The 23,088-nt window shown below is 44.1% G+C and overlaps 1 protein-coding gene across 3 annotated transcripts in view; it reads left to right on the forward strand.

The window, feature by feature from the left end:
- The window catches only part of LOC139281292 (protein kinase C beta type), a 387,614-nt gene that overhangs the window by 56,255 nt on the left and 308,271 nt on the right, over window positions 1–23,088 (forward strand). For 2 of the 3 annotated variants that reach the window (XM_070901419.1, XM_070901416.1), the window contains exons 1-2: window positions 17,655–17,935; window positions 18,042–18,073. The exons of the other annotated variant lie outside the window; for it this stretch is intronic. In XM_070901419.1, the coding sequence (XP_070757520.1) occupies window positions 17,772–17,935; window positions 18,042–18,073 (196 nt within the window). In that variant the 5' untranslated portion in view covers window positions 17,655–17,771. Of the gene's footprint in view, window positions 1–17,654; window positions 17,936–18,041; window positions 18,074–23,088 lie in introns of those variants that run through there. 3 annotated transcript variants of the gene reach the window in all.

A 23,088-nucleotide genomic window follows, 5' to 3' on the forward strand; every position in this document is an offset into this window, starting at 1 on the left:
TTGCTCTTTGATTTTTTTTGTCAAAGTGCATGACCTCACACTTTCCAACATTATACTCCACCTGCCAAATTTTTGCCCACTCATTTAGCCTATCTATGTCCTTTTGCAGATTTTTTGTGTCCTCCTCACACATTGCTTTTCCTCCCATCTTTGCATCGTCAGCAAACTTGGCTACGTTACACTCAGTCCCTTCTTCCAAGTCGTTAATATAGATTGTAAATAGTTGGGGACCCAGCACTGATCCCTGCGGCACCCCACTAGTTACTGGTTGCCAACCAGAGAATGAACCATTTATCCTGACTCTCTGTTCTCTGTTAGTTAGCCAATCCTCTATCCATGCTAATATATTACCCCCAACCCCGTGAACTTTTATCTTGTGCAATAACCTTTTATGTGGTACCTTGTCAAATGCCTTCTGGAAGTCCAAATACACCACATCCACTGGTTCCCCTTTATCCACCCTGTCCGTTACATCCTAGAAGAACTCCAGCAAATTTGTCAAACATGACTTCCCCTTCATAAATCCATGCTGATTCGTATCTCGTACGAACTGGTCAATGTGCAACCGAATTGAATGGAACCAAGAACAAACATTTTGGATAGACTATTTTTTCAGGAGAACTTTGGATAGCATCAGAAACACAAACACAACCATGATCTTTTTAATTCACATTCGGTGCTAGTGCAGGTAAAGCATACAAGACAAATGTGATGCAGCGATTAGCCTTGAGGATATTGCTAATTATTTACAACCATAGTAAATTGTTAATTTTGCTTTTCCAAATGTCTTGCTCCTGCTTCTTTAATAATGGACCCTTACTATCCACTATATCCAGGCCCCTCAATATTTTGTACGCCTCAATGAGGTCTCCTCTCAACCTCCTCTGTTCCAATGAGAACAAACCCAGCCTATCCAATCTGTCCTCAAAACTAAGATTCTCCATTCCAGGCAGCATCCTAGTAAATTTCCTCTGCACCCTCTCTAGTGCAATCACGTCCTTCCTATAATACGGTGACCAGAACTGTACGCAGTCCTCCAGCTGTGGCCTAACCAAAGTATTATACAATTTAAGCACAACCTCCCTGCTCTTATATTCTATGCCTTGGCCAATAAAGGCAAGCATTCTGTATACCTTCTTAACCACCTTACCCACCTAACCTGCTACTTTCAGGAATCTGTGGACAAGCACTCCAAGGTCCCTTTGTTCATCTACACTATTAAGTGGCCTACCGCTTAGTGTGTATACCCTTTCCTTATTAGCCCTCCCAAAGTGCATCACCTCACACTTCTCTGAGTTAAATTCCATTTGCCACTGCTCTGCCCACCTGACCAGTAGATTGATATCCTCCTGCAGCCCATGACTTACTTCTCCATTATCAATGACACAGCCAATTTTAGTGTTGTCTGCAAACTTCTTAATCATACTCCCTATATTCAAATCTAAATCGTTGATATATACCACAAAAAGCAAGGGACCCAGCACTGAGCCCTGCGGAACCCCACTGGAAACATCCTTCCAGTCACAAAAACATCCATCAACCGTTATCAGCAAGAACTAGGACAGTTGTTGCATGGAACTTCTTTAATGTAATTTTGGCATGGTTAAGTAAATTAAATGTTTGGTCATAACACCTGGCTTTACAGTAGGACAATGACTTGTAACTTGGGCTACCAGTCAGATTGGCCTGCTTAATTTCATCTGTGACTTCCGTCATTTTCGTCTGGCAAAATTAGTTTTAATCTCCTAATCTGAGGAAGGACGTTCTTGAAGGAGTGCAGCGAAGGTTCACCAGACTGATTCCCGGGATGGCAGGACTGACATATGAGGAGAGACTGGATCAACTGGGCCTGTATTCACTGGAGTTTAGAAGGATGAGAGGGGATCTCATAGAAACATATAAAATTCTGATGGGACTGGATAGGTTAGATGCAGGAAGAATGTTCCCAATGTTGGGGAAGTCCAGAACCAGGGGACACAGTCTAAGGATAAGGGGGAAGCCACTTAGGACTGAGATGAGGAGAAACTTCTTCACTCAGAGAGTTGTTAACCTGTGGAATTCTCTACCGCAGAGAGTTGTTGATGCCAGTTTGTTGGATATATTCAAGAGGGAGTTAGATATGGCCCTTACGGCTAAAGGGATCAAGGGGTATGGAGAGAAAGCAGGAAAGGGGTACTGAGGGAATGATCAGCCATGATCTTATTGAATGGTGGTGCAGGCTCAAAGGGCCAAATGGCCTACTCCTGCACCTATTTTCTATGTTTCAAATAGTGCATTTACCTGTATTACTGTCTTAACCTGCCCCAGCCATCAAAGGGATTTTTAAAAAATCAGTTGATTTATAGCCAGCAACTCTACTTAGTTTACAGAGATGGAATATCTCTGGCCTACCATTTTTTACTTACCAAAAAGGGTTTTCTAGTGCAGTAAGTATGGTACCAGACTAGCAATCTAGGCGTCTGAGAGTTCAAATCCCATCATGAAAAATTCTGAAATTGAATTGAATAATCTGTGGGCTAGCACTAGAAAAATGATCATTAAAGCAGTTAGATTGTTGTAAAAAGACAATTAACCCCTTCAGGGAAGGAAGCTGCCACCCCTACCTGGTATGGCCTACATGTGACTCTAGTCCCACGCAACATGATTGACTCCTAATATCCCTCAAGTGACCTAGAAAGCCATTCAGTTTACAAACAATCAGAGCAGCTAGGAATAAGCAATAAATGTGGCGTGCAGCTACTATCCACATCCTGAAAAGAGATGAAAAAAGAACCGCCTCAATTTTAAACCTCAGCTACCTGGACCCTATTGTTAACCCTGTTCTTTGCCTACTTTTTTAATCTCAAACCAGACTATTTTATTTTGTCTCTTTTGCTAGAATATTAAATCAACTTCCTTAATTAAAAACTATCTTCAACATATGCAGGTATCTGTCTTTTCCCCCTTTTTCCTATCCTTCCTGCTACCCCTACCCCCGCATATCAAATTTATTCGCATCTTCCAGAATTATCCATGTTTCTGTAAGTGATATAATGTCATGTTTTCCACTTGCTACAATTATTCCGAATGCTTCTAGTATTAAGTACAGTCACTAATTTTGTTATGTAATATTAAGTTGGTTGCATACCTGCCTCTCGGGCAGAATGTTGTAGGTTTAATCCTCATTTTAGGATTTATGAACATAACCAAGCTGATTCTCACAGTGCTGTGTTGTCAGTGGCATTGCCTTTAAATGAAATATTAAACTGGGTCTAATCTGCCTGTTCTGGTAGTTCAGATGGATGTTAAAAATCCTATGGTTTTATTCATGGAAAAGTAGGGAATTCTCCTGGTATCCTGACCAATACCATTAAAACAGGTAATCTTGCTGTAATGTATTTGCCTACATAACAACAGTCACTGCATTTCAAAGTAATATTCACTTGGATGTTCAGAGAACTGTAATAAGATGCTATATAATTACCAATTGTTCTTGCTATCTTTTTGGGGAATCATCATCATAGGCAGTCCCTCGAAACGAGGATGACTTGTTTCCACGCCAAAAAGGGATGAGTTCACAGGTGTTTCAATGAAGGACCTAATATTCAGGACCTGAATTACATATTGAAGGGTGGAAGATGCCTGTGCATGGATTTTTTTAACATGGGGTGGCCGTTACACACCAGCCACCACATGGGCTCGACAGAGCTAGGTCTTGGTCCAGTAGCAAGGGTTAACCAAGACGACTGGAGACTTGCTCTGCTGCACGGCAGTGTGGATTGGGCCCTCGCAATCCTCTTCTGGCCCCAAACTCACGCCTCTCCTGGGCCCCGGTCACTTCCCTCTACGGACTCTTGCCACTCCTTCGCCCCTCCTGCTGTGCCTGCCCACACTGCAACCAGTGACCTGGCTTTGCAGCAATCGCCCTCCTGCAGCAACATGTGCTGCTCCCTGCAGTGGTATGCTCCTGCACGCTGCTCCCTCCAATGGCGCCGGCTGATGGTCCTGCAGGCCGGGACCGCGCCGATTTCCTGGCTGGGCCGCACACAAACACACACTGAAACACACACACAGAAACACACACTCACACACACACAGAAACACGCACTCACACACACACAGAAACACGTACTCACACACACACAGAAACACGCACACACACACTCTCACACACAGAAACATATTCACACAGAAACTCACACAAAGACACACAGAAACATAGACACACACACCAGACACACATTCCCTAATAACCCACATTCCCTAAATAAATCATGTCACAGAGGCTTTAGGATCACCTGTATACTGGTGTAATAGGAACAAGGCATTTGCCTGTATTGTGTAGTGAAATAAATCTATCACCTCTGGTCAAATTGTATAATTTAATCACAGAGACCTGCAGTCTGTTGCTGTCATTGCAACATGATTACTGCTGCTGCCATTAATAAAGTGCTGCAAAGCCATCCACAACTCCACCTGTGTATATATATGTGTTATAAATTAATACAGGCTGAAGAGTATTTCAAGGGCATAATGCATAGTAGGGTTGAAATGATAATGAACCATTCAAGATTTGTTCTTGTAGTTTATCTTCTCTTTCACCCTTCTGTATCCTACTTCCTTATAAGACATTCTGTACTGTGCATTGTGTATGCTAATATATACTGACCACATTATTTCAGTAATAACAATTATTACGCTATAGACTTACAGTAATGACATCCCATTAATCCTTATCATTAAACATCACTGTAGCCTTCACTGCTGCCAGAAAAAGCCCCAACTGAATAAAGCCAACCTCATGAACATATTGGAGGAATTCCAGGGTTTTCTACTTTCTTAGAAGTTTTACCTTGTGGTTATTGCCTCCCTCTGGATAATAAATGGAGCATAAGAAGTTTTACAAACAGAAGAAGATTGTTATGCCCAACAATCCAAGATCCATTTCTCTCTAAAACCCACTGACATTGTCACTTTCAATGTTCTTCTCTTGTAATTTATTCCACAACTCTACATGCCCTCCACCCTCGGTCTGGACACTAGCCAAGCGCAGCATTCCCAAGGCATTAACGCCAAGAAAATCAGCTCCAATTACTCTGAGTTTAAAAACAAATCTGCCTGAGTTCCTTTCTAATTTTCAAATGTTTTACTTGTGTCTCCTGATATTTGAACTCTTCACCATAGTGAACAATTGCCTCGATCAGTTTTCCAGTTCACTTCATAATCTTGAAATTCCGTTAAGTAATTTCAAAATATCCTCTTTTCCAAACAAGCCCAGATCTAAAACATTAACTCTGTTTATCCCTCTACAGATGCTGCCTGACCTGCTGAGCATTTCCAGCATTTTCTGTTTTTATTTAAGTCCAACTTTCTTAGCCTTTGTTCAGATATTAAATTTCTCATATCTGGAATTGTTTTTTACCAGAACTGCACAAAGTACTCCAGTTGGAGTAACTAATACTTTGTATGGCAACAACATAACCTCCTCTAATGTGTTCTCTTTTCCTTTACTAACATGTCATGGTCTTATTTACCAATTTTACTGTAGTGAAACACTTTGCCATAGATTTCATACATTTAATATAGGGTGAGTGTTAATGGTGATGGATGAAAGAGCTAATGCAAAAATTAAGACATAGGGGGAATTTTAACCTAAAGAAAAAGGTGGGTTAGGAGCATGGTGGTAGTTAAATTGTTAAAAATCAGAATCCCGACCTGAACCCACCTTCAACCCACCCACTTCTGGTTTTAACAGAGACGGGACAGGAGCCAGAACCTGCTGCCAAGAGGTGGGATGTCAATTTAAATACTTTAATGATGCTGGAAGCCGCTTCTTTAACCTCAATTTTGTTTTTAACTGTAGCTGGTCAGGTTTTACACACCTCGTAAAACCCTACAGCGAGGAGAGGACTGCTGCATCCAGGAGGTAAGTATCTTTATACCTACCTATTTGTATAGAGGGTCCCTGCATAGCCCACCCCCACCACAATCGGAGAGCACTCACGACGCCTCTGATCGATTTCCCGGACCGCCCAGCCTCACCAATGATCCTGAGGCTGGCCCGATCCTCCGGTGGCCAGCCACGATCTTCTCTCCCCTTAGACAAGTTAGCAGAGTGGGCAGACAGGTGACCCATTTAAAGAAAAGGTGGCAAACCTTTTTTTTAATTCAAAAATTATCAACGAATACACATTCCATGAAGAAATAAAAAATCCACGGGAAAAGTGATCTATCCATGGCTAACCAAAGAAGGATAGTATTAGTTTAAAAGAAGTTGCGTATAATGTTGCAAAGAACAGTAGTAAGCCTGAGAATTGGGAGAGCTTTAGAAATCAGCAAAGGATGACCAAAAAATTGATAAAAAGGGAGCAAATAGAATGAGAGTAACCTAGCAAAAAATATAAATATAGATTCTACAAGTATGTAAAAAGGAAGAGAATAGAAAAAGTAAGCGTTGGTCCCTTAGAGGCTGAGACATGTGAAATTTATAATGGGGAATAAGGAAATGGCAGAGACTTTAAACAAGTATTTTGTATTTTGAGCTGTCCACTTTGGCAGAAAAAATAGAAAAGCAAATTATAATTTAAATGGAGAAAAATTGCAAATGCAGCAGTACAGAGGGACCTGGGGGGTCCTTGTGCATGAAACACAAAAAGTTAGTATGCAGGTACAGCAAGTAATCAGGAAGGCAAATGGAATGTTGGCCTTTATTGCAAGGGGGATTGAGTATAAAAGCAGAGAAGTCCTGCTACAACTGTACAGAGTATTGGTGAAGCTACACCTAGAGTACTGCGTACAGTTTTGGTCTCTGTAATTAAAAAAGGATATCCTTGCATTGGAGGCTGTTCAGAGAAGGTTCACTAGATTGATTCCGGAGATGAGGGGGTTGACTTATGAAGATTGGTTCAGTAGGTTAGGCCTCTGCTCATTGGAGTTCAGAAGAATGAGAGGTGATCTTATCGAAACATATAAAATAATGAGGGGGCTCGACAAGGTGGATGCAAAGAGGATATTTTCACTTGTAGGGGAAATTAAAACTAGGGGGCACAGCCTCAGAATAAGGACCCACCCATTTAGAACTGAGATGAGGAGGAATTTCTTCTCTGAGGATTGTAAATCTGTGAAATTCTCTGCCCCAGAGAGCTGTGGAGGCTGTGTCATTGAATATATTTAAGGCGGAGATAGACAGATTTTTGAGCGATAAGGGAATAAAGGATTATGGGGAGCGGGCAGGGAAGCGGAGCTGAGTCCATGATCAGATCAGCCATGATCTTATTAAATGGCGGAACAGGCTCGAGAGGTCAAATGGCCTACTCCTACCCTTATTTTTTATGTTCTTATCTGTTTTCACAGTAGAAGACACAAAAAGCATACCAAGAATAGTGGAAAACCAAGGATCAATAAGAGTGGGGAACTTAAAGTAATTACTATCATTAGAGAAAAATACTTGAGAAACTAATGGGACTAAAAGCTGACAAATCTCCCTTGGACCTGATGGCTTATATCCCAGGGTTCTAAAAGAGGTGGCTTCAGAGATAGTGAATGCATTGGTTGTATGCACAGGTTAGATGCAGGAAGAATGTTCCCATGTTGGGGAAGTCCAGAACCAGGGGTCACAGTCTAAGGATAAGGGGTAAGCCATTTAGGACCGAGATGAGGAGAAACTTCTTCACCCAGAGAGTGGTGAACCTGTGGAATTCTCTACCACAGAAATTTGCTGAGACCAATTCACTAAATATATTCAAAAAGGAGTTAGATGAAGTCCTTACTACTAGGGGGATCAAGGGGTATGGCGAGAAAGCAGGAATGGGGTACTGAAGTTGCATGTTCAGCCATGAACTCATTGAATGGCAGTGCAGGCTAGAAGGGCCGAATGGCCTACTCCTGCACCTATTTTCTATGTTTCTATGTAATCTTCCAAACTTCTCCAGATTCTAGAATAGTCCCAGCAGATTGGAAAGGGGCACATGTAACCCCGCTATTCAAGAAAGGATGGAGAGAGAAAACGGGGAACTACAGTTAGCCTGACATCAGTCATCGGGTAAATGCTAAAATCCATTAAGAACATAATAATTAAGAGCAGGAGTAGGCCACTCGGTACCTCATCCCAGGAATCAGTCTGGTGAACCTTTGTTGAACTCTCTCTATGGCAAGTATATCCTTCAGGTGTGGTCTCACCAGGGTCCTATATAATTGCAATAAGTCGTCTTTACTCTTACACTCAAATGCTCTTGTAATAAAGGCCAACATACCATTTGCTTTCTTAATTGCTTGCTGTACCTGCATGTTAACTTTGTGATTCGCATACAGGGACATCCAGGTCCCTCTGAAAACCAACATTTCCCAATCTCTCACCATTTAAAAAGTACTCTGCCTTTCTATTTTTCCTACCGAAGTGGATAACTTCACATTTCTCCACATTATATTCTATTTGCTATGTTCTTCCCCTTTCACTTAGCCTGTCCATATCCTCTTGAAGTCTCTTTGCATCTTCCTCACAACTTACATTCCCACCTAGCTTTGTATCATCAGCAAACTTGGATACATTACATTTGGACACCTCATCCAAATCATTGATATGGTTTGTGAATAGCTGGAGCCCAAGCACCGATCCTTGCGGCACCCCACTAGTTACAGCCTGCCAACCCGAAAATTACCCATTTATTCCTACTCTCTGTTTTCTGCCCGTTAACCAATCCTCAATCCATGCTGGTATTGCCCCTCAATCCCATGAGCCCTAATTTTGTTTAATAACCTCATATGTGGCACTTTATCGAATGCCTTCGGAAAATCCAAATACCCACATCCACTGCTCCCCAATTCTACTATGTACGAAAGACTGGTATTAGAGAATTTAGAGATTTATAGTAGATGGGCATCATATACGTATATATTCCGTTGTAGTCATTGACCAACTAATCTTACCCATGATTCTCTGTGGACATGGGAATGTTAGAGACTGTTCGAATGTAAGCAAAGACAGTCAAAAAGCAGTTTTAGCTAAGCTCAGATAACAAGCAGCCACAGGCTGCTAGTGACGGGTCAAATTGTTAAATAACATGCAAAGTAGAAATTAGAGTTTGTTTAACAAAACTAATTACAAATATATTTGAAGGATAGTTAGTATAAAGAAACATAAAATAAGGCAGATCATTGGAGTTAAGGTATCCATCTGTTAGATTAAAGTGAGATAGTTTGGTGGACATCATTAAGAAGATAGCTTGAAATGGGCCCGGAGCTAGGCGCAAGAGAGATAAGGCAAATTGCAAATAGGTAAAGAAATGTGTAAAGGAGATAACGTGGACAGGGTACTGTTTTTGGAAAACTACTGGACACAGGTGTGGCCAGGATGCTACCTTTGGTCTGAGTGACCAGGGTATTTTGATCATAAGAACCAATTAAAAAGGGTGATTTTGTTAAAGCCCATATATGGACACTGGCCAAGCGAACCTTTGATAAGAAATAGGTGAAAATATCAATACTCAAGGAATAACTTGACACAGTAACTGCTGGAAGAACAAAGAACAGACTGAAGACGACGTTACCTGTGTCTGAGAGGTTCCAGAGATCAAGGGCTGCGAACCACCCGTTGAGCTATTGCCTGTTAACACTGTAAGCTTAATCCTGATCTATTGCTCAAGCATACTGATTGCTGTCTTGTCCAAGAACCTTTAAAAAGGTTACAACTAGTTACAACCTCAAAAAACTCGAACAGATTTGTCAAACATGCTGTGATGTACATGCAGTTCAATGCATAGAAATGTGAAGAAGTACATTTTTGGGCAAAGAACGGTGAAAGGAAGTTACCTGAAATAGTAAAATTCTTAACAGAGTGGCGGAGCAGAGATATCTAGGGGTCCAGATGTACAGATCGTTAAAGGTGGGAGTGCAGGAACATAACAAGGCAAATGGGATTTGGGGTATACATGGGCATTGAATACAAAATTAAAGATATGATGTTGAATTTGTATAAGACTTTAGTTTAAGTACATTTAAAGGGCCCAAGTTTCCACACGATAAAAAACAGGCGCCCCTCCGAGCTGGGCGCCGTTTTTCGCGCCACAAAGTGCGCCTAAAAAAACCCTCCGTATTCTCCACCTCCCTGCAGGTCCTCTGGCCCTCGGCGCAGCGCAGCAGGAGCTGTAGGGGGCGGAGCTAGGACCCTGCGCCGAAAACAGGGCCGGGACCTCTGCACATGCGCACTACAGTTGGCACGCAAGTGCAGTAGCTCCAGGCGCCCGAAACTGTGTAAGAGGGGCCCGAAGCACACAGCCCCTAGCCCTGGCTGAATGGCCTCACTGGGGCTGCGTGAATAAGGCTCCTCCCACGGCCAGCTCCTGCTTCCTCCCGACTCCCGCTCCTGCTTCCGCCTCCCCCCCCCCCCCCCCCCCCCCAACCGGACCCGACTTGACCCGCCTGTCGCTGCCGCTCCTGCTTCCCCGCCGCTCTTGCTTCCGCCCCCCCCGACCGGACCCGACCCGTCTGCATCTGCCGCTGCCGCTCCCGCTCCCGCTCCCACCCGACTCGACCCAACTCTACACTCGCCCCCCGGACTGGATCCGACCTGACCTCCCCCTCCCCGACCTGACCTCCCTCTCCCCGACCTGACCTCCCTCTCCCCGACCTGACCTCCCTCTCTCCCTCCCTCTCCCTCTCTCCCTCCCTCCCCCGCCGACCCGAACCGAACCTCTCTCCCCGACCCGACCCAACGCCACCTACCTCTGGTGCTGGGGACGGGCCCTGCCCGAAATCTCGGGCCCGGCCCGTTCAGCCTTCGGTCCCGACGGCAAACCGCTTCCTAAAGGCCTGCCTGAAGAAATTTCACACAGGTAGGAACATGGTTTATTTAATCTTTTCTTTGCTTATAAATGTTTATTCAGGTTGGATTTATTTGTATAATATTTGTATAAGTATAACTAAGGATTTATTGTAGAATTTAATGACTTCCCTTCCCCCCCCTCTCCCCCCCTCGTTCCCTACGCCTAATTTGTAACCTGCGCCTGATTTTTTAATGTGTAGAACAGGTTTTTGCAGTTCTACAAAAATCTTCACTTGCTCCATTCTAAATTAGTTTGGAGTATGTTTTCACCGTGGAAACTTTGAAATCAGGCGTCAGTGGCCGGACACGCCCCCTTTTGAAGAAAAAATTCTGTTCCAAAGTAGAACTGTTCTACCTGACTAGAACTGCAGAAAAAAAAAATGTGGAGAATTGCGATTTCTAAGATAGTCCGTTCTCCACCAGTTGCTCCTAAAAATCAGGCGCAAATCATGTGGAAACTTGGGCCCAAAGTATTGTATGCAGTTCTGGACAAGCTAATTATTGGAAGGATATTGGATCATGAAAAGGCTTCAGTGAAGATTCACTAGAATTCTACAGGAATGGAAGGTTATAGTTATGAAGAATAGATCAAAAAAATGAGGGCTTTGTCACTAATATAGAGAAGGTTAAGGGGAGATTCAGTAGAGGTTTTCAAAGTTACTCAAGATTATCATAAGAACAAAGAAGGGAGTTTGATTATTTTTCACATTGACGGTTTTATTAGAATATCGAATATTTTATGATAAATGGCTGTTGAGACAGAGAATATGGCCTGGTGTTTCCTCGGCATTTGTGCCCAGAGAGAGACACAATGCCCTCGTTGTGTGCAATTCAGTGATGGCATACATGCTGGGAGAAAGCGGACAAGGCAACAGACTAAGGGCTAGACTTTCCACTTCACATCGCCCATCTATGGCCCATATATCGCCCAAAACGGACCTCTATCGCCCATTTTGAGGAAAGAGTGGAAACTAGGCCAAAAAGATCGCCCACACAAGGCCGATTTGAAGTTTCAGCACATTGCCATCACAAGACCGGGCTGATCGCTCGCCAAGAACAAGGCTGGGTAATAGTTGGTTTTCCCGGGCTTTACAGAAGGAAATGAGCACTACGGACGCCATTTTGAAGTTTGGAGGAAGGGTGGAGACAGCTAAAAAAATCGTGCTTGGATAGTTGTGAGTTATTTAAGTGTCCTGTATAGATAGATCTCAAGTTATTAATTATATTTAATTTTAATAAGAGTAGCCTAGTGGATTAGGCATTTTTTAAAGAAAAGTGCATTTATACCAAGTGAAAATAATTATAGAAAGTGGTGAGGCCTAGTGTTAGACTGAGGCTGGAATAGAGAGAACAATTGGTATACAGATTGGGGCTTGTATAGAGAGAGTAGTTTAATAGATTGAGATTTTTTAGTGAAAAGTGCATTTATAGCAATTGAAAATAATTATTGATAGTGATGGGGCCTATGCTTTCTGCGCCATTACTCGTAACTGCTCACACGCTGGTTTCTGAAAGGATCAATCGAAGAGGTGGCAGAGTAATGCATAGACAGAGGAGGCGAGCGTACAGCCAATGAAGGTACTTGGAAAAGCAATCTTACCTCAACTTGTCTGAAAACGCGTGTCTTAGGAGGCTGCGCTTCCGGAAGAGGTTGTCGATGAGATTTGCCAGCTCGTCAAGGATGATCTGCAGCCTTCCAGCACCATCAGAACCGCACTGTCCATTGAGGTGAAGGTTACTGCAGCCTTAGCCTTCTATGCATCGGGATCTTTTCAGGCTTCAGCTGGCGACATCTGTCATATCTCACCACGCCACACACTGCTGCATTTGGCAGGTGACTGAAGCCCTTTATGCTCGCAGGATGGACTTTATAAGCTTCCCTATGACCAGGGAGGCAGAGACCGGGAGGGCTTTGGGTTTCTCGAGAATAGCAGACTTCCCCAAGGTGCAGGGAGCAATAGACTGCACACACATTGCCCTGAAAGCCCCTTTAAAGAACGCAGAGGTGTTTCGTAACAGAAAGGGATTTCACTCCCTGAATGTGCAACTTGTTGTCGACCACAAGCAAATAATCATGACAGTAAATGCTACATTTCCTGGCAGCATCCATGATGCGCACATCCTACATGAAAGTGCTATCCCTGACCTGTTTCTCAATCAGCCAGAAGGTCACAGTTGGATGCTGGGGGATAAGGGATATGGCCTTGCCAGTTGGCTGATGACCCCACTGCATAATCCCGTCATTGAAGCAGAGAAACATTACAATGAAAGCCACATAGCGACACACAACATCATCGAAAAGACATTTGGAGTCCTAAAGCAGCGCTTCAGATGCCTGGACCATTCTGGTGGCAGCCTACAGTACCACCCTGACCAGGTCGCTGAATTTATTGTGGTGTGTTGCATGCTGCATTACCTAGCTATAAGGAGAGGGCAACTAATGCCAGATGGGGCTGCAGGTCCACCTCCAGAAGGAGGGGAGACGGAAGAGCCAGCCGGCGAGGAGCAGGAGGGGGAAGAGGAGGCTGGTGAGGACCTAGGGGAGGTTACGTTTTTGTCTTGCCTGCAGTAGCCTGGCATTTTCATTAATGCTTAAGTTAAGTGAACTTCTATTGGCAAGGCTCAAGGCTGTGAAATTCAGGGATGTAATATTATTCTGTTACAATAATACAATGCACAACTAATGCAGAACAATTGTTAAAATGTTATGCTTAACGTGACTATGAGAGAATGCACAACAATTGTTAAACTCAATAAAAAAATGTATTTAACAGAACGAATTATTAAAAATATTTTATCAACACCCTCTTCCCCCTCCCCCCCCCCCCCAACCCACCCCTCCCCCTCCACCCCAAACAACAATGAACACGAACTTTAAAAAATTTAACAATTATTATGAAAAAACAACCTCCCTACCTGCCTGCGGCCACATTTCCCTCCAGGTCCTATCCCACCCCATGTTTTTGCACCACCCACCCGTTTTGGTCTCTGCCGGCCCAGATGAAGCTGGCGTGGAGCGGGCAACAAGAAGACTTCCTGCCGTGGTGGTGGTGTGGGAGTGGAAGACGAAGCTTGACGATGTTCGTCTTCCGAGTCAGGAGGAACTGTATCCTCTGTACTCACTTGAGTGCTAGGGGTCGCACTTTGAGCCGATACGACAACTTGGGGTGCAGCGCCGTGTCCAGCCAGCAACGCATGCCGAAGGGCATTGGTTGTGGCGGTCTACTCTCGGATCCCCGCCAAGGTCTGTCGTGCTAACTCAGTTTCCATGACAGACCAGTTGGAGAAGTTCGTGGAGAAGTGGCTCAACCTATTGGAGAACTGATGGAACCCCTGAATAAGCTCGCGACCTATCACAACCGTCTCCCTGCACATGGAGATCAAGCACTCCGTCTGCCCTTCCAAGGTAGGCGATTGCTCACCTCGCTGACCCGACCTCCGTGGGGTTGGCATGTGCAATATGTCACGCCTTGGCGTCGCCAGCTGCATACCGCTTGGTCCCGGTGCCTCATCGCTCTCAATTGAGATGATCGCAGGTTCAACCACCCCCACATCAACAGGCGCCTCGTGCAGGAGCTCCAGCTCCTCTTCATCCTCCTGCTGTTCCGCCTCATCCTCTAGGCAAGGAAATAGATCAGGTTCCTCCAGCTCCTCAAGTTCCACTTACTCCAGCGATGGAGATATTGAAGGTGCTAGTGCCAACTGCACCTTTACCAGTGTATCAGGCTTAAAAACACAAATGAATGACATTTCTACAGAGCTTATTAGAACATAACGGTGTAGACGTTACATATCAATACTTTTCACTACCCCAGAAAGCTGTAGCTGCTGCAATCCTTGCTTCATATGCTCTGCTTTTTATGCATGCATGAAACGACATGACATCATTAGTACATCATAAGCACATTACAATTATACTGCATTTTGCATTATAATTACAGGACATTAGATCAGTTACATACTTAAGTTTGTAATACTGTTTCTAATACTGTTTTTAATACAGTTCAACAAATTACAAATTACTCACAAGCCGCAGGGCTGGGTTCAGCCAGACCACAGGTGGTGGCCGAACTGCTTTCACGGCCAACCAGAGTGGCCGCACGCTCTTCAATTTCTGTTGCAGCTGAGCAATTGCCGCTCCCCCCCCCCCCCCCGTCCACCATTGCTCGGTATGGTTGATAGATATCTTCTGCAAATAAGAAAAGAGCATGGCATGGCGTGGCATAAGCTAATGGACTAGGTAGTACCTTGAGGTCACAACAATTTAAAATGTTTAAAATGTTACATGCTGCAGGTTCACGTAACACATTTAAGAATGACAAACTTAAATTCAATGAAGGAGATTTATTGTAATATTAAGAAATTACATGCATGCACCAGTAACATATTACATATAAAATTTGAAATAGAAAATGCAACTTACTGTTAACATGGTTTAATTAATACAATAAAGAATGTCCAAGTTGAATTAAATGCAGGACATTCATTGTTCTAATAAAAATTTACATGCAAAAGTTAAACATTACATATTAATTTTTAAATTATTAATTGCAAATTACTGTTAACATGCAGGAGAAACCATGGCTGCAATCTCCAACTAGATTTTTCGGTAGACTTGGGGGGCGGTTTGCCATGCACACCTCACGTCAATTCGGTTCACCTCATTGACCAGGGCCTCGTTTGCCTCATCACTAAAGAGTTTGGCCCTTTTCCTCTCTGATTCTGTCTCCATATTCATTTTCAAAATGTATATACTGTTATATATTGTTCTCCAATTCCTTAGGTACTATTAATTTGATTTAAATTTCAATAAGAATCACTGCTAAATATATCCACTCCAACCTTCCTGCTTCTCCTTTCTCTCTCTCTACCCTTCCCTGTACCTTCTGAGCATGTGTGATGACCCCTGACCTCACGAAACATGGTAAAACCAGTCGGCCGGAAAAAAATATCTCACACATGCGCGCAAGACCATTGCTAGGGAAGCTTTTGGCTTCCTCGTTTGGTGGGCGAACGCGACTTAGCCGAAAAATCAGATCTCCCATTCCATATCGCCGGCCTAAGGCTGAGTGAAAAATCTCAAAAAATAAAATGGGCCATGTAACAGTGATCAGTAAGGCTGAGACGTCCTACATCGTTGGAACAAGGCCCATTTTTTGGGGCGATGGCCACCTAGTGGAAAGTCTAGCCCTGAGAGTAGAGTCGTTGACTCTGTCTCAGCGTGGGGGTGGCCTGAGGGTGGGGTGGGCAGTACTCCCAGAAAGGAGCATGGGTGAGGAGCCCTGGCTTTCCATCTGCCCCTCCTCTTCCAGCTTGTTGGGCATGAGTGGAATGACTAAGCCAGGATCCTCTCCATCTCCCCAGAAGCTGCTTCACCTCACTCTCCCACACTCTCACCCCTATACCACCTCCTCTCCCTCTTCCAAATTGTTCTCCACCTCCTCCATAGCAGCTGCCCTGCTTCACCTTATGACCTTCCCAGATCTTGTCAGGTCATTGAATTTCTTCCTTGGGATAATTGAGGTGCACAGTACCTCGGCCACGCCTGCCCCCGGCGCTTCGCCTCACCGCACATGAGGGCTGGGATGTCGAGGAGCGAATGAGGAAGTGTTGACTCAGCTCCACCTAATCTAGGAGGGACTGACGATCATCTTCGACAAAGTTAAATGCCCTCTTCTGAGAGTCACTCGTTTGTTAAAATGAAAAGTTACAGACCTTTCAGATTCTCGCAGAGCAATTGAAATTAAGTAATTTAAAAATCTGCAGGAGAACTGTTAGCAACGCTCCCAACCCTACATCTGGGCAACTTAAAGCCCCATTTGCTCGGTTCCAATTACGGTTCAACGCCACTAGATATTGCGCTGATTTTACGCTCGAGCTTTGATGATTCGTTTGCTAGGATATCTGAGTGCAAATTCCCGATTGCACCCACAGAGGAAAATCCAGACCACACATAACATTATTTAAAATGGAATTCATAAATATATCCAAATAAACATAAAATGATATAAAGAAAGGGCAGGAAATGGGGTTAAAATAAATAGCTCCAGTTGAAGAGGAAGGACGTGACACATATAGGGACCAAAAGACCTCCTCGTGAAAGGCGCCAAATAAATCCAAGTCTTTCTTCCCCCCCTGTGCTGTCATTTTTATGATAGTACCACAGTAGGGTGCAAGTTTAATGGTCCTTTTTGGGTCTATATGTGTTTTATAATAAAGATGTATAGATATGTTGAAATGGTTTCAAGCCTATAATCGTATGCTGAAGTTCACATGATCATTATAAACCCTTGAAATATCACTGAGAATTTAGATCGTCACCTCAGCCTCTCGGTTGCTTTGCGGCGATGTAGTGGTTCTGGGGTCTCCATTAATCTTTCTTTAGTTTACCCTGCTTAGAGTAAACAGATACGAAGCGCAGGCTTTCAGAAACAGGAGAGCGAGCGAGTGGATGAGCTGTCACTTTACAGATCTGAAAATGGAAGAAGATTACATGTGTTGCTCACTCTCACCCGGCCGCTGTCACTAATCAGATCACAGATACGCCGTTTCCTGGTACTCGCGGCTGTGACTTAGTCCACTGTTCACTAGAAACCATCCACATTAGCTACCTGTTGAGCGCTTTGCTTTAAGCGGGATGTTCAATTCCTATTGTGGTGGTGATTTAATGGTTTATAATATATATATATATATATAAGCGCAATGAGAATGCGGCTGGTGTGCTGTATGTGGGATTGGGAGCTGGCTGTGGCTATGTCAGTAGAGAGGGTTGATTTGGAAGAGGCGGAGCATGTTGACGTCTGTGGAGAAGGCGCCGCCTCCGCCCGTCACTCTGCAGCCAGCTCCCCGCTCACTTGGTTCGCCGGCCGCTGGGTTCACACCGTAAGCGGGAGGAGAACAGCACAGGAGTCGATTCGCGACTTTTGCTTTTGTCGCTGCTGCCATAACTGAGTGGCGTGTCGGCGTTGCAAGGATGGCCGATAACGTGTCAGTGATGGAGGGCGAGGAGAACACCGTTCGCTTCGCCCGCAAAGGTGCTTTGAGACAGAAAAACGTCCACGAAGTGAAGGACCATAAATTCATCGCTCGCTTCTTCAAGCAGCCCACATTCTGCAGCCACTGCACCGACTTCATCTGGTGAGAGCACAGCCTCGTGGATGCCAAACTAGCATTCTCTTACATTTTAAAAATGACATTGCATCGTTTCAGAGATCATTAATGGTATTTATGTTTGTTTTAACAGGGGATTCGGGAAGCAGGGATTCCAGTGTCAAGGTGGGCGTTCCCTCGGGTACAGTAGCAACAGTGTCTTAAGTGTCAGCTCGGAGTATTTGGACAGTTCTGTGTTCAGGACTGTATCTGCACCAAAATCACTCACAGTTTAGTCTGTGCTCACGTGATGGTCTGTGTGAAGATCATGGGGCGATGCAGCTCTCTGTATCCGCTCAGATGGAGAAAAAACTCTAGCCAAATCTGCAATAACTTATAAACTCCTAAACTGAAACAATAGCCATCAGACGAGATTAGTATTAAGTGTCTTAGCTGCGAGACACTTTACAATTGCTGATACAGGGTATGTGTGAAGGAATGCGGCTCGATTGGTGGTTAATGTCCAATGTAAAACCCTTGTGTATATTAGCAAACAGATTAGCTGGAGATTGTATTGTTTTTTTTCTTTAATTGAGCCGGATACAGGTGGCGCCTCTCACTCACTACAATTTCCTGAACCCACCAGGTGGAAACTCGCGTAAGCAAAAAAGCGATAAGTGCCACAATGACTCTTAACGTACATTGAACGTGATGTCATCCAAGTTTCAGTTTTACTAAGAGAGTCTTCCCGAGTGACTGCATTTGGATCTCTTTCTCTCGGTCTCTGTCTCTCCTGATGTGATGCTCCCTTTCGAATTCGCCTTGAACTTGTCTCTTATTAGCGCTGTGTTTATTAAAGTTTTGATCTACTTTTTATATGTTTCTTTTTTTAAATTCTCATCGTCTTTCTGTCCATATATTCAAAAATCGTCTGGAAACCACCTCACCTTTCCTCTTGTAACAACGTGCAACTATTTTTTAACAGGATTTTGCCTGAATGTCTGTTTCTTAACCCCACCCTTTCCTGTTTTTAAGCGAAAGCATCAATCGTGTGTATATAACATAAAAATAGAAAAGTTAGTTTCATATCTACAATCTTGAGGAGGGGTTAGTAATCAGGAGATGGTGGTGCTGGAAATGGGATATTGATGGGTTGTTTCATCGTTAACAGTAAAAGAAAGATCACCAAAGAGAGTAGTCCTGCTGTTTCATACATTCCACGTTGGTTATTTGACTGCTTCAACCCTTCGCTTAAAATTTATTTTATCTGCTTTGCCAGACTCTAGGAGTATAGGTTGGTGAGCGTGCAGTCATCATTACCGACTACACTGAGTCCCTGTTTTCCTATATCTTTTAAAAATATTTTTAGAAAGTCAAGTTGGCCCTGTGCAGCCAGTTGCTGTCCTCAGCTGGTCGAGAGGGGAGTCCACCTGCGTTGTTCTGCAGTGAGATTGGCAAGAGGCCTGAGAACAGGTCCCTCCGCACATGCTCAGTAGCACAATGGTGATTGATGTAGATGAATCAAAGATAAAAACAGAAAATGCTGGAAATACTCAGCAAGTGAAGCATTTGTGGAGCAAAAGACAGAGTTAAAGTTTCAGGTCGATGACAGTTCTGATGAAAGGTAATCGACCAGAAACGCTAACTCTGTTTCTCTCTTCACGGATATTGCCTGACCGGCTGAGTATTTCCAACATTTTCTGTTTTTGTTTTGTTTCAGATTTCCAGCATCTGCGGTATTTTACTTTTGTATATGATGAATCAAAGGCTTGTTTCCAAGATTTTTCAGGTGGAAGTGTCATCATTTCAACTTGGTCATCCAGGAGGAGGGACTTTCCCAGCAAAGTGTGAGGAAGAGTCGCTCCAGGCTGCTGTACACCTTGGAGCAGGTCAATAGCGTAGGGTAATCTAAAATAAGGGGAGGGAAGGAAATTTGGAACCAATGGTGATTGATTTGATGAAACTATTTCTAGCATCCGGTAACTTAAGAGAAAACAGCCTGGGGAGCGTACTTTTAACCTAAAGTGCTCTACTCAAATACAGCTGAAGGGAAAATAAATGAAAGTGTCTTTTGAGATATGTTTTTTGTTTCTTGTGCAAAAGCAGCAGAGTCAGGCGAATTTGCCATGTTACGGCTTGCAAATGGAAAAGATTATTTGGGTTCAGTTGTGGCTCTTTGGTATTAAGTGGAACTCCTAGATCTCAACCTGCTACATCAATCACCATTGTGCTATTTGAGCAAAAAATTCCCGTGCTAGTCGGAACTGAAGCTTTGCCCAGTATTGACATTTCAAGTTGGCACACACATTCCAGGAAGCAAGCCAATCCACGGCCAGCTCACAGCAGCTGGTCAGAGGCAGTCATCAGATGATATTTTCCAACCAAGAGATCTGACATGGTTTCCTGTGGTTGTTACTTTACTGTAAAAAAGGAGATATTCTGTATTATTTCTAGACTGGGAAGTACTTTAGATTAATGTTAATTCCCAATCGTTTCTTCACAGAGTAGAGGTAAGGGGAATTCCATGTCTGTAAAGAAAGATTACACTATAAATCCATTTTTCTCTCTAAGTTCAAACTCATTTAAAAGTTTGCAAATGGAGATTTCTCCATCTGTAAACAGATGGTTCTGACTGTGAGTGAATGATGTCGTGGTGCTCTGCATTTGTATATGGTTCACAGACTCAGTGTGAACAGACGAGGAGTGTCTTTGTTTCTAAAATATTGACATTTTAAAACCTTTAGAACTCCAAAATAGAATGGATCAAATTGCAATTTGTATTCCCTCCGGCCATACAATCTTGGGAGTTTTCTTTTCATTCACATAATAAGTTGGTAGTGGGAGACGAATGCTGCAGTTTTAGGATTTCCTTCAGTTATTCGTGTTCAAAGATGGTACTTCAGAGTAACTGGATGGATGTGTATTAATCAAATCTCTGGCAAATGTGAGCAGAAATCACATTTGTGAGAGGACTATAACCTCATTTTTGTGTTCATCTCTATTCAAAGCATTTATTATGAAAACACAAGTGGAGATGAGTTTGGCTAGTGGCTCAAGATGGATTTAACGGTTTTGACTTAATTGTATTTAAGCAAAATAGGAACAGGAAGAGGCCATTTAGCCCCTCAAGTCTGTTCTGCCATTCAATGAGATTATGGCTGATCTGTGACATAACTCCATATCCCCGCCTTTGCCCCATATTCCTTAATACCTTTGGTTAACAAAAATCTGTCAATCTCTGTCATGTATTCAACCATCATTGTAATCCATGTATAAACTGACCTAAGTTGTACACTGTGAGAACAATGACCACTAGGTGGTGAACTTGTGGGAGACACTCCTAGCCTGGACTTCCAGGTATAAAAGGGGAAGCTCCACCCACCTTCATCACTTGAGTGCTGGCTAATAAAGGTTATTGGTCACATAGTGACCGTCCATCAAGCATGGGCCTCGTGTGCATTTATACTGTATAGTAAGGACATATTATTGGTGATGAGAAACTGGGATTTAAACCACGCGAGCATGGCCTCTAGCAGCACAGACAAGAGATACTGTGTTGGGGATGATTGGGACGATTTTATTGAGCGACTGCAGCAAAGTTTCGTCACTAAGGAATGGTTGGGACAGGAGTCGGACGATAAACGCAGGGCTCATCTCCTGACGATTTGTGGATCCAGGACGTACTCCCTGATGAAGGATCTTCTAGCGCCAGAGAAGCCGGCGGACAAGACGTTTGAAGAGCTCAGTAAGTTGATTGGGGAACACCTTAAACCGGCGAGCAGCATGCACATGACGAGACACCGGTTTTATACGCACGGACGACGAGAAGGGCAAAGCGTTCCAGACTTCGTGGCAGATCTCAGGCAATTGGCGAGCCTATGTAAGTTCCCAGGTGCATGCAGAGCGGAGATGCTGCGAGACTTTTTTATTGAGGGCATCGGGCACACTGGGGTTTTCAGGAAACTGATTGAGACCAAAGACTTGACCTTGGAAGCGGCGGCTCTGATAACCCAGACATTTATCTCAGGAGAGGAAGAGACCAGAATGATGTATGACAAAAATCTTGGCTCAAATACGGCAAACGACCAGGGAGTCAACATTGTTAACGCGGCTCACAGTTCTCTAGGCAGACAAGGGCAATCGGACATGCCCCAGTATGTAGTCGAACCCAAAGGGGGAATTCAACAGAGACAATGGCTAGCTGAACGGCAATTCACGCCATCGCAAGGGACAATGCGGCCAGTAATGGGGCCATCAACACCTATTAATGGTGCACTTAAGGACAGCCAGAGCAGATCGACTGGTAATGGACCTATTGTTTCCAACAACGGCTCATGTTGGAGGTGTGGAGTCACACTACCCAGCCAGAGTTTTCAGGCATCAGCAATATACCTGCAGAAATTGCAACGTCAGCGGTCACTTGGCGCGTATGTGCAGGAAGCCTGCAGCCAGGCTGATGTACGAGGAAGACGGGCTCGATGTAAGCCCTATGAGGCCAAATGAACACTGGGGGAAATCGCTGGAAGCTGAAGTTCAGCGAGTTCATGGGAGCACATATACAGTTCATACACCAGAACGCCACCTCAATGGCATCCCAGTATCAATGGAGCTAGACACGGGGGCCAGCCAGTCCCTGATGAGTATCAAACAGTTCGAAAAGTTGTGAGCGTCCAAGGCCAAGAGGCCAAAATTATCGCTGATTGACGCACAGTTACGGACCTACACAAAGGAGATCATTCTGGTGCTAGGCAGCGCCACGGTAATCGTGACACACAAAGATTCGGAGAACAGGTTGCCACTCTGGATTGTCCCGGGGGACGCTCCCGCACTACTGGGAAGGAGTTGGCTTGCTGTCATGAACTGGAAATGGGGCGATGTCAATGCAGTTTCTTCTGTGGAGCAAGTATCATGCTCACAGATCCTGGACAAATTTGACTCTCTCTTTCAACCCGGCATTGGCACTTTCATGGGGGCCAAGGTAGTGATTCACACAAACCCGGACGCCAGACCAGTACACCACAAGGCCAGAGCAGTGCCGTACGTGATGCGGGAAAAGATAGAAGGCGAATTGGACTGCCTGCTGAGGGAAGGCATCATCTCGCCAGTCGAATTCAGCGACTGGCCGAGCCCGATTGTGCCGGTGCTCAAGGCGGATGGGTCGGTCAGGATATGTGGTGATTACAAGGCCACCATCAATTGGG

Source organism: Pristiophorus japonicus, chromosome 15, assembly GCF_044704955.1.
Source record: "Pristiophorus japonicus isolate sPriJap1 chromosome 15, sPriJap1.hap1, whole genome shotgun sequence".
NCBI lineage: Eukaryota > Metazoa > Chordata > Chondrichthyes > Pristiophoridae > Pristiophorus > Pristiophorus japonicus.